The sequence below is a fragment of the Barbus barbus genome (assembly GCF_936440315.1).
Source record: "Barbus barbus genome assembly, chromosome: 11".
NCBI lineage: Eukaryota > Metazoa > Chordata > Actinopteri > Cypriniformes > Cyprinidae > Barbus > Barbus barbus.
In genome coordinates, this window is record NC_136739.1 from 24,508,177 (window position 1) to 24,521,702 (window position 13,526).

The 13,526-nt window shown below is 36.5% G+C and overlaps 1 protein-coding gene across 3 annotated transcripts in view; it reads left to right on the forward strand.

The window, feature by feature from the left end:
* clasp1a (cytoplasmic linker associated protein 1a) overlaps window positions 1-13,526 on the forward strand; it is a 71,288-nt gene that overhangs the window by 52,736 nt on the left and 5,026 nt on the right. The window contains exons 22-35 of one of the 3 annotated variants that reach the window (XM_079429031.1): window positions 590-652; window positions 1,665-1,768; window positions 2,096-2,119; window positions 3,813-4,042; window positions 4,260-4,323; window positions 5,383-5,546; window positions 5,649-5,727; window positions 5,821-5,964; window positions 8,236-8,382; window positions 9,433-9,539; window positions 10,551-10,698; window positions 11,288-11,528; window positions 12,193-12,249; window positions 13,278-13,450. In XM_079429031.1, the coding sequence (XP_079285157.1) occupies window positions 590-652; window positions 1,665-1,768; window positions 2,096-2,119; window positions 3,813-4,042; window positions 4,260-4,323; window positions 5,383-5,546; window positions 5,649-5,727; window positions 5,821-5,964; window positions 8,236-8,382; window positions 9,433-9,539; window positions 10,551-10,698; window positions 11,288-11,528; window positions 12,193-12,249; window positions 13,278-13,450 (1,745 nt within the window). Of the gene's footprint in view, window positions 1-589; window positions 653-1,664; window positions 1,769-2,095; window positions 2,120-3,812; window positions 4,043-4,259; window positions 4,324-5,382; window positions 5,547-5,648; window positions 5,728-5,820; window positions 5,965-7,128; window positions 7,225-8,235; window positions 8,383-9,432; window positions 9,540-10,550; window positions 10,699-11,287; window positions 11,529-12,192; window positions 12,250-13,277; window positions 13,451-13,526 lie in introns of all 3 variants that reach the window. The other 2 variants (XM_079429029.1, XM_079429030.1) reach the window with 2 other exon arrangements.

Here is a 13,526-nt window from a genome sequence, read left to right on the forward strand (position 1 = left end):
GGTTTGACCGTAAAAATGGATTTATATGGCATTTCGTATTAAATTGTGAATAAAAACAGCTGGTCTGATCTTTAAAATAATTTTCAGGGAGGAACAATCGCAGCAAAGTATTGCAATCAGTGTTATTGTCATCTTAAAATATTAAAAGTACTTAGTGTTAATTGAAATACATGTGAAATATAAAATAAAATCAATAAAAGTAAATATAAGATAAAAAAAACATTGAATTAGAAATGTTGCCTTCACAACTAACTGAAATAAAATAAGTTTAAGCTGAATTACTGAAATTACTAAAACAAAAATGGAAACAAAATAAAAAATAAAAGCTCATTTTAATATTAATTTATACTAATAATGCTAAAATAACACTGATTGTAATGCACATTGCATTGTGTATTCATTGCTAATCTGCTACCAGCATATGTGAATGTGGTCTATGTGATAGCAGGGAGATGGATAAGTATATGGTCTGTTTCACACTCGTGTAGTAACTGGTTGTGTTTCGTGTTGTTGCCACGGATGGTGATCTGTGTTCTAGTGTAGCGCTAACCGTCCCTGGGGTGTCACCCCTCTTCCTGTCCCCTTGCAGCCTCCCGACGTCACTCTCGCTCCACCAGTGCGCTGTCCACGGCCGAACCCGTGGGCCAGTCAGGTGACCTGCATGACCCTTCCCCTGGCCCCCCCAGACAGGGCCAATCACAAGCATTCCTTCATATTTTATCTTTTTGCCAGATCAAGCTACAACCTTCACACTTCATGTCATTGTTAGATGTAGATGCAAGTTATGTTCATTTGTGAAATTATATTTCCAGCGTCTTTGCTCTCTTTTCTCACCATAAACATCAGCATCCATCCTATTTGAGGTTGATTTATTTGCATTTGCCAAAAATCACTTCAGTTATCTGCGTCATATATTTTGTATTCTTGCCATATCCAGTTATTTAAAAGAAAAAGAAAAAAACCTTTGTGTTGCTGTTGTTGCTGGTTATGAATTTGCAAAGATTTTTCTTTTTGGCTTTTTGTGCTGTGAGCATCAAAGAAGTTAATTTAATTTTTTGGAATGTTTGAATTTAATCATTGTTTTGTGGGACCCATAATTCACACACATATGGCACTTGATTTTCCAAGAAACTACTTTATTAAAGCAGTATGGTTCATTTATTTATTTACTTATTTATTAAATTATCTTACTTTTGATCATTGTAGCTTTAAAGGTGAAATGTGTCATTTCTAGGCCACTAGTGCCACTAAACAAAATTTCAGTCTGCCGAATTGGGCAAATATTATAACATTGGCTCAAATAATAGCATCAGTTTAGGAGAGGCCTATCAGATTGCTAAAATAATGGTGGATGGGTGTTTAGAATTCTGAAATGACACACTTTCACCTTCTTTAAGTTTTTAAGCAACCAGAATTATTTTTCTGTCCTTTCTGAACTTGTCTCACATTATGTGTTGGGTTGTATCAGACGGTCTTGATTCTCTCAATCTCTACATGTCAACCAAGTTTTTTATTTTTTTATTTTATCTCTCTTGCCTAATTATTAGCCTAATTGGTTGAAAAATGTTTATGACATGACTTTGAAGTTATGTCGTAAAAGGTAAGTATTTAGTAATTCATCGTTTTCCATTCTCACTGTCTCATCCTGTGTTCAAACCCTACAGATCGCTTTGGCCTGATCCATCAGGCTCGCATTTCTGCATCTGTCAATGCTATGAGGGTGTTGAACACTGGCACAGAAGTGGAGGCTGCTGTGGCTGATGCTTTGGTAAGAATTCTGGTCTCCTCTCACAGACATGAATAGGATGAATTTAAATATTCCTCATTCTTATTATCTGATCTAGGATAACAGAAGTGATTCTTCTCTATGGCTCAACTATTTGTCATATGTGGCAAAAAAACACCCACAGAAAAATAATATTTAAGGAAATGAGAAGTGTTCATCATTATGTGTGGGAAAAACCCTTTTTATCCTTAGATCTGCCTAGCTATATTATGAGGGTGCAGTTTTCAGATTGTGTGTCTTTTCTGCAATAACTTTGCTCCCTTTGAAATCTCTGCGTCTCTTTGCTCTTCCTTTCTTGGTTGTCTTCAGCTGTTAGGAGACTCCAGGAATAAGGTAGTGCTTCTGTTTATATACTGCTTGTATTTCCATTTTTATTCACTAATCAGAATGACTTCCATTGTGGACTGTCAAGAAAATATCAAGCATTTTGTGTACCACAAACATTTGCACTTCTTTCATTAATTTGGTCAATGGACCATCTCATCTCCACAGTCCCATAATTTCCTGCACAAGCACCACAAGATGCATTTCGTTCATTTTGCTATCAATTTGGCATTAATCTCTTCATTTTATTATGTTTATGGCATCCAGTGTTATTGCTTTGGAAAATGTATATCATTAATTCACACGTGACAACAGCAGGATTAAGTTGTAAACAGGGCAGCTGTTATGCATCAGCATGACACGTTCCCTTTGCTACATAAGTAGATGTAATTACCCAGCGTGCCACGCTCTTCACTTACGTCATCTGCGCACACTGTACTAATGACAGGGACTCGAGTGTTTGTTAATGCATTGCCAACTGCTGGAAATTGTCTGTGACCAATTTGAATTATTCATGACTGCCGCAGCAAATATCTGAATTGTTCCTTCACAGTCCAGTGCTGAGACGGCTGAAGGGCTCAAAGGTCACATACACTGGAAGCTAAAGTTGCTTAATTCCATTTACAGAGTTCAGTTATTTATGGGAATGATAACTGAATTCTACAACCAGGTTCACTGCCGAAAAATCCAGGAAGTGCAACCAAATCATTAAAGTATGTTCGAAATTAAAATAACTACTAGTTGTTAATATTTTGACATATTAACAAATTGTAACTATCTTATATCCCTCTCTGCCGTAGTCAATGGTAGTTTACTAAAAAGGTGCTTTAATACATCTCTGATCGCTAAATTGTTTTGTCAATAGTTGGGGTTGGTAAGATTTTGTTTTTGAAACAAGTCTCTTATGTTCACCAAGGCTGCATTTATTTGATCATTAATACATTAATAGAAGATTAGTGGTGTGAAATATTATTTCAAATAAAAATATTTTTTCTATTTTATTTTTTATTTTATCCATGATTTTTCAGAAATCATTCTAATATGCTAATTTGGTGCTCACGAGACATTTAATCTTATTACCACAGTTGAAAACCGTTGAGCTGTTTAATATTTTTATGTATTTTTAATATTTTAAGTATTCTTTGATGAATAGAGAGTTCAGATAAACAGCATTTTTTTTTGTAACATTACAAATGTCTTTTCAGTATTGTTTGATCAATTTAAGGCATTATTAGTGAATAAAAGTATTAATTTCTTTTTTTTTTTTTTTAGTCTTACTGATCCCAAACTTTTAAACCGTAGTCTAGGCAACAGAACAGCAGCAATCAGGTTAAACTGTTGCATCCATGTTGGTTTCAATGAGCCAAACTATTGTTAAGATCATCACAGGTTAGGAGTGACCCTTGCATTATTCTGTACATACAGAAATCAATATTGAGGATTCATTCCCACCTTTATATGTGGTTGTCACTCTTAAAACTTTTTTTTTGTGTACACTTGGCCGAAAGTACCCAAAGTTAGTGTTAAACGAACCTAAACCTTTGTTATTTTTTAATGCTGCATGGCTTTTCCACATCAACAGCGTACTTACTATATGTTTGAGTAATGCACAGTAAATTGTTGAATGAGCTCCCTTTGTTGGTCTTCTGATAGTTTTTTCAACTTCCCTTGAACATACTAATCTGCTCCATGCTCTCCTCAGCGCAAGCCTTTGAGAAGGAGGTACGAGTCTGATGATGATGCCAACAGCGACGCGTCCAGCGCCTGCTCAGAGCGTTCCTATAGTTCCCGTAACGGAGGCATTCCTCACTACCTGCGTCAGACAGAAGACGTCGCTGAGGTGCTAAACCACTGCGCCAGTTCCAACTGGTCAGAGAGGAAGGAGGGCCTGCTGGGTTTGCAGAACCTGCTGAAGAGCCAGCGCATTCTCAGGTGGGGGCCTTCAGAGCAACACAAATGGTCTTTTGGTTGCTTGGTGTCATTTTATTTTTCTCCAAGTCAGCAAGTAGAAAGTAGTCAGTCAATATCTGGCAAGTATATATTTATAGGCTGTTCTTAAATGATGCATATGAAAAGTCCCAGTTGGCTTGTAATTGCTTTTTAACCTTTTTTGCGAACAGGCCATTAATCATATTTGTGTGTGTTTCAGCCGTGTGGAGCTCAAGAGGCTATGTGAGATCTTCACCAGGATGTTTGCTGATCCTCACAGCAAGGTAACCTGTGTGAGGGATGCATCCTTTCCACGTGGCTGCTTTGATCACACTTAATCTACTTACGATGGCTGGATTAATGGTAGCAGTCCAAATAGAGGATTGAAGGATTACTTTAAAATGTGTTGCATCATGTGAAATTATCATGAATTAATCATCTTAAAATAGACTAAATAAGTAGCTTTCATCACTAAATTCAACATGGTTGTCTGGCAAACAGTGTGTTTGTTTTGAACTCAAAAATGGAATGAGATTGCACTAATGGAATGTGTTTTTTTCCTGTTGTTTGCATGGTCTGCCTTGGTGTGGATTTTAACAATAGAGAGTAAGTGGATATTACAAATACCTGAACCATTTTGTTATATAAATGGATTAATTATGTTCTATTCTTACATAAATGGGTTTATTCTTCATATGCATTACATTAAAACCAGCAACAGTGTAATTACTGCTCATACTTGGGGTTAACTGTTTGTTTTTAAAACCCTAACCCTAAATATTAAACAGAATCATGAAACTCATGCCACAACCCCCTGAATGATATATCAATGCTGTCTGTTAAGGAGAGATGTGCTATTATTTTATTATGTTATTATAAGTGATCAGATTTATAAACTGACTATTCCCTGACAAGAAACTGGCAAAAAATGTTTTTACAATGAACGAACTCCTTGAACTAGAAGAGAGGTTCTCAATCAGGGGTCCGGGACCCACTAGGGGCCTCCTCAAATTTTCAAGGATATGTCAAGATGACTTTACATTAATTTAAAATAAGACAAAACTAACTCTAAAATACCTACAAATCCAGATATTTCTTATTTTATTTCCCTGTCAATAACTGAATTGTTTTTCATGAAGCTATTAAAACTTTCACAATCCTGAAATCTAATTATTTTAATTTTATTTAGAATTGATTTAGTTTTTTATCGTTACATTTTTATCAGAGAATGTAGAAATATATTTTTCTAATGTATTTGTGAGACAGGCATATAAATCCATTAGTACATTTATAAAAAGATGTGCAGCACAGCATTGGCATGATGTTTGATGTTCTGATTCCAGGTGTTTAGCATGTTCTTAGAGACTCTAGTGGATTTCATCACCGTGCACAGAGAGGATCTCCAGGACTGGCTTTTTGTACTGCTCACTCAGCTGCTGAAGAAAATGGGAGCTGATCTCTTGGGCTCAGTCCAAGCTAAGGTCCAAAAGGCTCTGGACGTCACAAGGTTGGTCTTAAGTGATAGTCCTAGTTTTGTTCTTTTTGAAGCTTAGAGCTTTTTGTGCCACCAGGTTGATGTCTTGTTTCTCTTTTTTCCCCTTTCTCATAGGGAGTCTTTCCCCTTTGACCAGCAGTTTAACATCCTAATGAGATTCATTGTTGATCAGACTCAAACCCCCAATCTGAAGGTAAGATGATGCCTACCATGACTGCCTTCGAAACCCCAGCTGCAAATTCAGTGTGCCGAGTTTAATTCTTTTTATCTTGTTGTCATAATGCAGGTGAAGGTGGCCATCCTGAAATACATCGAGTCCCTGGCACGACAGATGGACCCTGCAGACTTTGTGAACTCAAGTGAGACTAGATTAGCCGTGTCTCGCATTATCACCTGGACCACAGAACCCAAGAGCTCTGATGTTAGAAAAGTGAGTTTCTATGGAGTTGTGCTTACAGGCAGTGCACAAATCAATGCTGTAATGGTGCTCAAAATATAAGATGACATTGAGTTGTTTATTTAAAGTTTTTTCTAGGTTAATTTTGACAGATTTCTTTGTGTGAATTATGTCATCATTTACTATTGGGCACTCTCATGTCATTCCAAATAGCTTTGATTTTTTTACATTTAGAATATCTTAGCAAGTTTTCAGAAGCCATACAATGCTTTATGTAAGAAACAAACCTAAATTTAACATAAGAAATACAGTAATAGTCAGATTTTTTTTTTTTTAATTGAACAGTCTATTGAACCTTTAGACAAATCTTAATAATATGTGCATTATATTTGCAATATATGTGTTTTTTTTGTATTGTATTTGATGCATCAGGCCTTTTAATGGTTCAAATGATATGATATAGGAAAAAATTGAGTTTGCTTTGAGGGAAAAAAGCAAGTTGCTTTAGTTCAGTAGGTGTTTATCAGGAAATATTACTAACAATATAAAGTATTGCTATACTTTGTTTACTTGATCATGTTTACTACAATTCAGTTAAGATTTCACATAAAAATGACAAACTATTTTTAAATTTTAAGGCCTTCCAGTTAAAAAAAAAATAACTACCAATGACAAAATACATGTAGCAAATTCTGTAGAACTGGTTTTTCATCAAAGTTTTGAACATGTTGATAATTTAGAGAAAACTTGTGTATCAAATATGATACATTAGGCTTTATAGAGTTAAGTTAATGCTTGTAAAACTTGATGCATTGGGTTCAACTTCAATAACATTAAATATAATTGGTTCTCGCATGTCTTTTGACTTGTGCCATATTTGATTTTAAAAAGTATCCTTTTGTGTTCGATTTAAAAAAGAGATAATGCAGGTTTGGACATGAGGGTGAGTAAACGATGACAGAAAACTATCCCTTTTATGAATCATCCTCAGACCGGCTTTGTTTTTGTATATGTAGTGTAGCTTTTTTTCTCAGTTACTGGGTTGTTAGCTTTAAAATGAAGGTTGAACATCAGTTAATCACAATGAACAGATGCAGGGCATTTCTTCCCAATATCAGTTGCTGTCTAAAGGCAACCACTGGTCATCAGTTTCTATTTTATTGTCTGTTACCCACCTGCCCTGACACGATGGCCCAGACTCTTCATAACTGGGCATGTGAGGAGTTGTCAGGCAGGCCCAGCACTACAGCTCTACTTCCTGGAGAGGGTCACCTGGAAGAGAGGTGCAAGCAGGTAGTGCCAATCCAACGGCCTAACCAACAACCAGCACCTAACCGCTGCACCTAACCGTGTGCCCTCTCCTCACTCTAATCTGTCTCGTTGCCTTGCGAAGTGACTGCTGAATACAGTCTCTTAACATGCAATTCTCCAGAAGTCTAAAGAGAGCAGTAATCTTTTTTTTAAGTACTAAATTAATAATTGAGTGTTTTAAAGTTTCCTTTTGTATCTTAATTGCTGTAATGCTCCACTGCTTAAGATATTTTTGTTTCTTTTCACAGAATAACAGAATGAATTAATTTTCTTGCATGTGTTTAACATTAAACAGAATTGAATTAAGATGACATTTGAGATCCTCTGTGTAAACTGAGTGAAATATGAGTCACATTAACCAGGGTTGGGAATCTTGGCTGTGTCAACTACTGTTGTCATTACGGTAAAAGCGATATTTTGTTTGTTGTCTTTTTGTTCATTTATCTAAGCAGAACTAACCATCAAGAATTATATAATGCAATTTTATACAATTGTAAATGACGGTTTATTCATTGTTTGCTGATCTGTTAAAATCTGAAATGATCACACCTGACAATATGCTATTGAAGGCTGTAAACACCGTAAGAATGGCTGTTTTCTTTCTTCCTGGCTAAAGAATTTTTAATGTAATCGCTAAGAAACTAGGAGATAAAGGAAATATTGGAACCAGAATTGTCTCTTATGATTCCCATACCTGAAGTTGAAGGCACCTACACACTAGAGAAAGCTCTGATGGAGTTTTTGACAAGAATTTGTTTGTGAAATCAAGCTGGACCTGCTCTCATAAATGACAGTATAAACTCTAGTGTGTATGTGCCATAATAGGTCCAGTTGCCTTCTGTTGATGATAGCACTGCAGTCACAGTTCCTTATGCAATCTTTCTGATCTGAGTTATCACCGCCGGCATTTCTCGGCATGTATAAGTGCGCTCCAGTTCATTGCGGTGTTAGTGGTTGTACTGTGTCTCATGAGTTATATGCTGTGTTGTGCAGGCCGCCCAGGTGGTGCTGATCTCACTCTTTGAACTGAACACTCCTGAGTTCACCATGCTGCTGGGCGCCCTGCCTAAAACATTCCAGGATGGAGCCACCAAGCTCCTGCATAACCATCTGAAGAACTCAAGCAACACCAGCAGTGTGGTAAGATCTCCTGTTTCATCTCTTATTAGATTTTATATTAAAATATTGAGTATATACTCAAAATATTTTTTGTATATTATGTTTTGTTCTGTTATGTTCACCAAGGCTACATTTATTTAACCGTTTTCCAATTTTAATATATTTTAAAATAATTTATTCCTGTGATGGCAAAGGTAGTCTTCAATGTCACATGATCCTTCAGAAATGTTGAAATGCTGCTTAATATTTTTGTGGAAACTGTGGTGCAGCTTTTTTCACAATTCTTTTACGAATAAAAGTTTTTAAAAGAACAGCATTGTAATTTTAAGTGAATATATGTACTAAATTCCTGAATATCTGTCACTATAAAGCATCTTTACTGAAAGAAAATACTAATTTCTTTCACACAAATCTTTGACCACAAACTTTTGAATGGTATACATGTGTCAGTTATTTTTTGTTGTAAAAACAATACACTGGTGCCGATAGCCTCGTGAGCAGAGCACCGACAGTTCAACTTTGAGTTCCGGCTCACGGACCTTTCCCAATCCCGCCCTCTCTCTTTCCCACTTTCTTTTTGTCCACTTACTGTCTTATCTAAATAAAGGCATAATACACACAATTGTGTCATAGTTTGTGTTACTAGTGTCAGCAGAGACATTATGGGGGTAAGAGACAGACCATTAGTTGAAAAATTATCAATATGGCAACTGTTGAAATGACAGGCCCACCCAAAGAGCAGTCCCCTTTTTGAAAGGTGCATTTCCTGTGTTTTTTTCTTTCTTTTCATTTGAAACTCTAGAACATATAAATTTTTAAATAAATTAATTAATTTTATAGTTGATGTGAAATAAACATTATCTTGCCAAACAGTTTTGAAAATCTTCATTGAAGTAAATCAAGTAATTCACACTATCGTCTGAGACAGAAATTGACATGTCAGCCTGTTCGAGCAAATTGAGTATTTTTAGTTTATCTTTAGACAGTTGTAAATATCTGCCAGTAATATTGTTTTGTAGCTGATCTGTTGTTTACCCTAAGCTTACAATTTCATCTTTATCTCCTTCACAGAGTTCACCAAGCAACACAATGGGCCGCACACCACCCCGGCACCCCACCAGCAGGACCAGTCCTCTCACCTCGCCCACGAATTGTTCCCACGGGGGTCTGTCACCCAGGTAACACATCCTCTTACCATATGCAGACCAGACTCATGCATGATCTCAATCTGGGCACGTAGACCTTCTACAGGTTCCAAGTTCCAAGAGCCTGTCGCCCTGTTTTATGACTCTAACATGTACTAAACGTCTGACTGAGACTTGCTGTGTTGTTTTCTTCAAAATTTCCCTTTATAACCTGAAACCCTTAAATTTATTTCTGCATTTCTGGGGTGGGAGCCATATCACCTAGATAGTCATCCTCTCATGAAGGGTCTAAAACTCTTTTGAAGAGGTCTGCAGAACACTGTAGATGACAATTTAGGGGTTTCTGGTCCTTTTAAACTTATTAACGCATGCTGCTAACCACAACACTCGGATTGGACCACTCTTTTTTTTTTTTCTCTCTCTTCCTCTTCTGCCCTGTTCTCTCCCTCTCTGGCCGTTCTGTGGGCACAGTCGGTTATGGGGTTGGAGTGTCGATGGGCTCTTAAAGCACCCTTCTCCCTCTCCTCCTCCTCCTCCTCCGTCTCACTCCTCTATTCCTGCTGGCCCCTCCCTCAGGGCCTTCCGCTGCGCGCTCTCACCAAGGTAATTCACCCGCTAGCTTAACACGATGAGGAGGGGCGGGATGGGTCCTTGGATTCCCACCTACTCCCAGCCTAACAGGCGCTTGTATGCACAAATATTAGCGGCTGCGGTTTGACATCATTCCAAATACAGACAACTCCCCCCCCCCCCCCCCCCCCCCCCCCCCCCGTGGATGGTGGTTTAATTAAAATGTAAAACTAAGAAACAATACTGGAGAAATGTGGAGAAATTTTTAATGCATGTAAAATAGGTTTTTCATAGGAATGAACTGGCTCACTATGTTTGCAGCATCCATTTATTCACCCGTAGGTGCATGTTGGAATTGTCCACTCAAATTTTTTTAGATATTTTGTTTGCTTTAACTTTCTTGTTTAAGCGAGTTGTTTGCAGTCCATCCAACATCAATGTTTTTCCCTCTTTTCCCTCTATTTCTCTTTTCAGTATGCTGGAGTATGACACAGAGAACATGAATTCTGATGAGATCTTTAGCTCGCTGCGCGGTGTCACAGAAGCCATCCAAAGCTTCAGTTACCGCAGCCAAGAGGACCTGAATGAGCCAATCAGACGCGATGGGAAGAAGGATGATGCTGTGAGTGCTTTAATTTTGGGAAACAGGAACAAGTGTACAGATGGGGAATTCTATAAACCCAATTTGTATTTGTTGTTTTTTGTTTGTTTGTTTGTTTTGTTTTTTGCTATTTTTAAATAAAATAAGAAGTACATTATTGTTAAAAATAATAATAGTAAAAACACAATTTGTTTTTTTGCTATTATTAATTAAAATAAATAAATTATATTAATAATGACAAAAAATCACAAATAGGGGTCATTAAATGGGGTCTTTAAAAAAACAAATAAAATTGTTATTAATAAAGATAATAACAGTAATAATAATAGCAAAAACCCACAAATGGGGTCATAAAATGTAATAAAATAAAATACTTAATACTTAAAAATAATATTATCATTATTGTTATTATTATTTAGTTATTTATTAAGATTTCCAAAAATAACTGTTAGGTTTTGGTGAGAGCGTCATGTAATTTAGATTTATCTAGATTCTTTTTCACTCACTTTTGCTGATTTGCTGACCCTCATTTGATTTTTTTTGGGACAAATTGTGCAGCCCTAATTGGCACATATTTAACTATTTTTCTCTTTCTCTCTTCCTGTCTTAGGCTGGGAAGGAAGGGGCATCTCCAGGGTCTGATGCAAGACTGGGATTGGATGTAATGGAAGGGGGTCGAACTGCTTTGGATAATAAGACGTCTTTACTTAACACACCGTCCCCACGGTCTTTTGCTGTGCCGCGGTCAAGAGAGTTCGCACCCTATGGCTACGGAGACACAATCTCGGCCTATGACAAAAGTGCCCTGAAGGAGGCTGTTTTTGATGATGACGTGGAGCAGTTCCGAGACTGTGAGTCAATACGCCGCTCAAAGCTCATACCTTCACTTTCACAATCATCTGTTCTCCATACTGCTCCCATTGTCTGTGATTGTGTAAAGAAACACTTTAAGTTGAGGAAAAACAAAAATAGCAAGACATTTGCAATCTTCATGATCTGAGTATAAACACTAAAACTTGTCCAGGCATATGGTGACATATTAAAAACAACAACAATGAAAATGTTATTAAATTTATTTATTACATGTTTCAGCATCTTTTGATGACTAGGCCTCAAATAGAGTACTGGTTCTTATGATCCTCAATACGGATGTCAGACAGTAGACCGCAGGTTTTAGTTTGTTTCTTGAAATAAGCATAATCGAGTCATTCTTTAATCATCCCTGCACTTTCAATGTATATATTTTAAGGAGAAAAAAAAATATCTTCTTGAAAAACATGTTTTTTGTTAACTAAGATCGCTGAAAAAGTGGGCAGACACTGTTGGTGCAGAAATGACACCTTTCAACTCTAAAGTTATTCAACAGTCTGAGCAACATGATGACCAGAGACCATAACAAAACATAAATAAATGATTAACCCCCTGTAAGCGTAAGTGCCAGAGATGCAGGTGTAGCACATAGGATAGTGAAGTTTGTGTGTCATCACTTCCCCTGCTGTCCCTCCCCTTCTACAGGCCGTCGGCAAGACTGTGGTGAGAACAAGATGGTGCTGCCCAAGGGTTTTACTCCTGGTAAAGGCCTGCACAGTTGAACAAGACTGTTGCACTTTTCTTCATTTTCTTCCCCTTCCTCCTCCTCTCTCTCAGTATCATCCGTCTCAGTGTGATGTGATGTCAATCTATCTTAAATGACACTATTGCTTTGCTAACAGGGTCACTGTGATAACTGCTACAGGCCACCTTCACTAATATAAGGCAATATGGTCATTATATATGACTGTATGTTCTAATTAAATAGGACGATAGTGTTGATTCACATGGGTTTTTGTGTACAACTAACAGAGCTTCACTGTTTGCAAGCACATTGTTGTAACACATTGTTATAACTTGGAAGCAAATATGATTAACCTGAGTGAACACTTAAACCTTTCTTAATTCTAACTAAAACTAACATCTAAACACATTCACTTTGCACGTTGCTGGCTAATAATGACATAGAAGTGAAATCTTATAAAAACCTGTCCAGATCACATTTCACCCAAAAATCAAATTGAGAAAAGAAATTATATTTTGCATAAAGAACATAAATCCTATTTTTAGGCCCTTTTTTGGGGGGGACCGAGGTGTATTTTTTTTTTTTTTTTTTTTTTTTTTTTTTCTTCAGTTTTATTGCTAATTGTCATTAATGTAATGTAGTATTTTTTAGTGTATTATGCCACCACAGAGTCCTAAATAAAACCGAATTTGAAGTACTGCCATAATGTACAGATACATAACAATTTAATAGTTTAAAGTTATAATATATATATATATATATATATATATATATATATATATATATATATATTTATTATTATTATTATTTTTTTTTTTTTTATAGTTTAAGCTACTATACTATTAATACAATTTTTTCAGCTTTTGAGGTGAAATATGACCATACATGTTCTTGACAGGTTTCATAAGATTGAGTAATATACAATATCATATATTTAAAACAGATGAGCAAAAAAAAATGTGCTCCAGTAGAATCAAAGTAGGACAATAGCTTGTTTTCAACAGCTCGTCTTCAGCTCTGACTTGAATCATTTTGAATCATACAGATATGGTGGCAGACCTACTGAAAGAGCTGTCTAATCACAACGAGCGAGTGGAGGAGAGGAAGGGGGCTTTGATCGAGCTGTTGAAGATTGCTCGTGAGGACAGCCTGGCTGTGTGGGACGAACACTTCAAAACAATCCTATTGCTGCTATTGGAGACCCTCGGGGACAAGGATGTGAGTCAGAGCATCTTATAACTTGCATCCTTAATTGAAACATTCTATTTAAACCTAATGTTTTTTTATATATCCA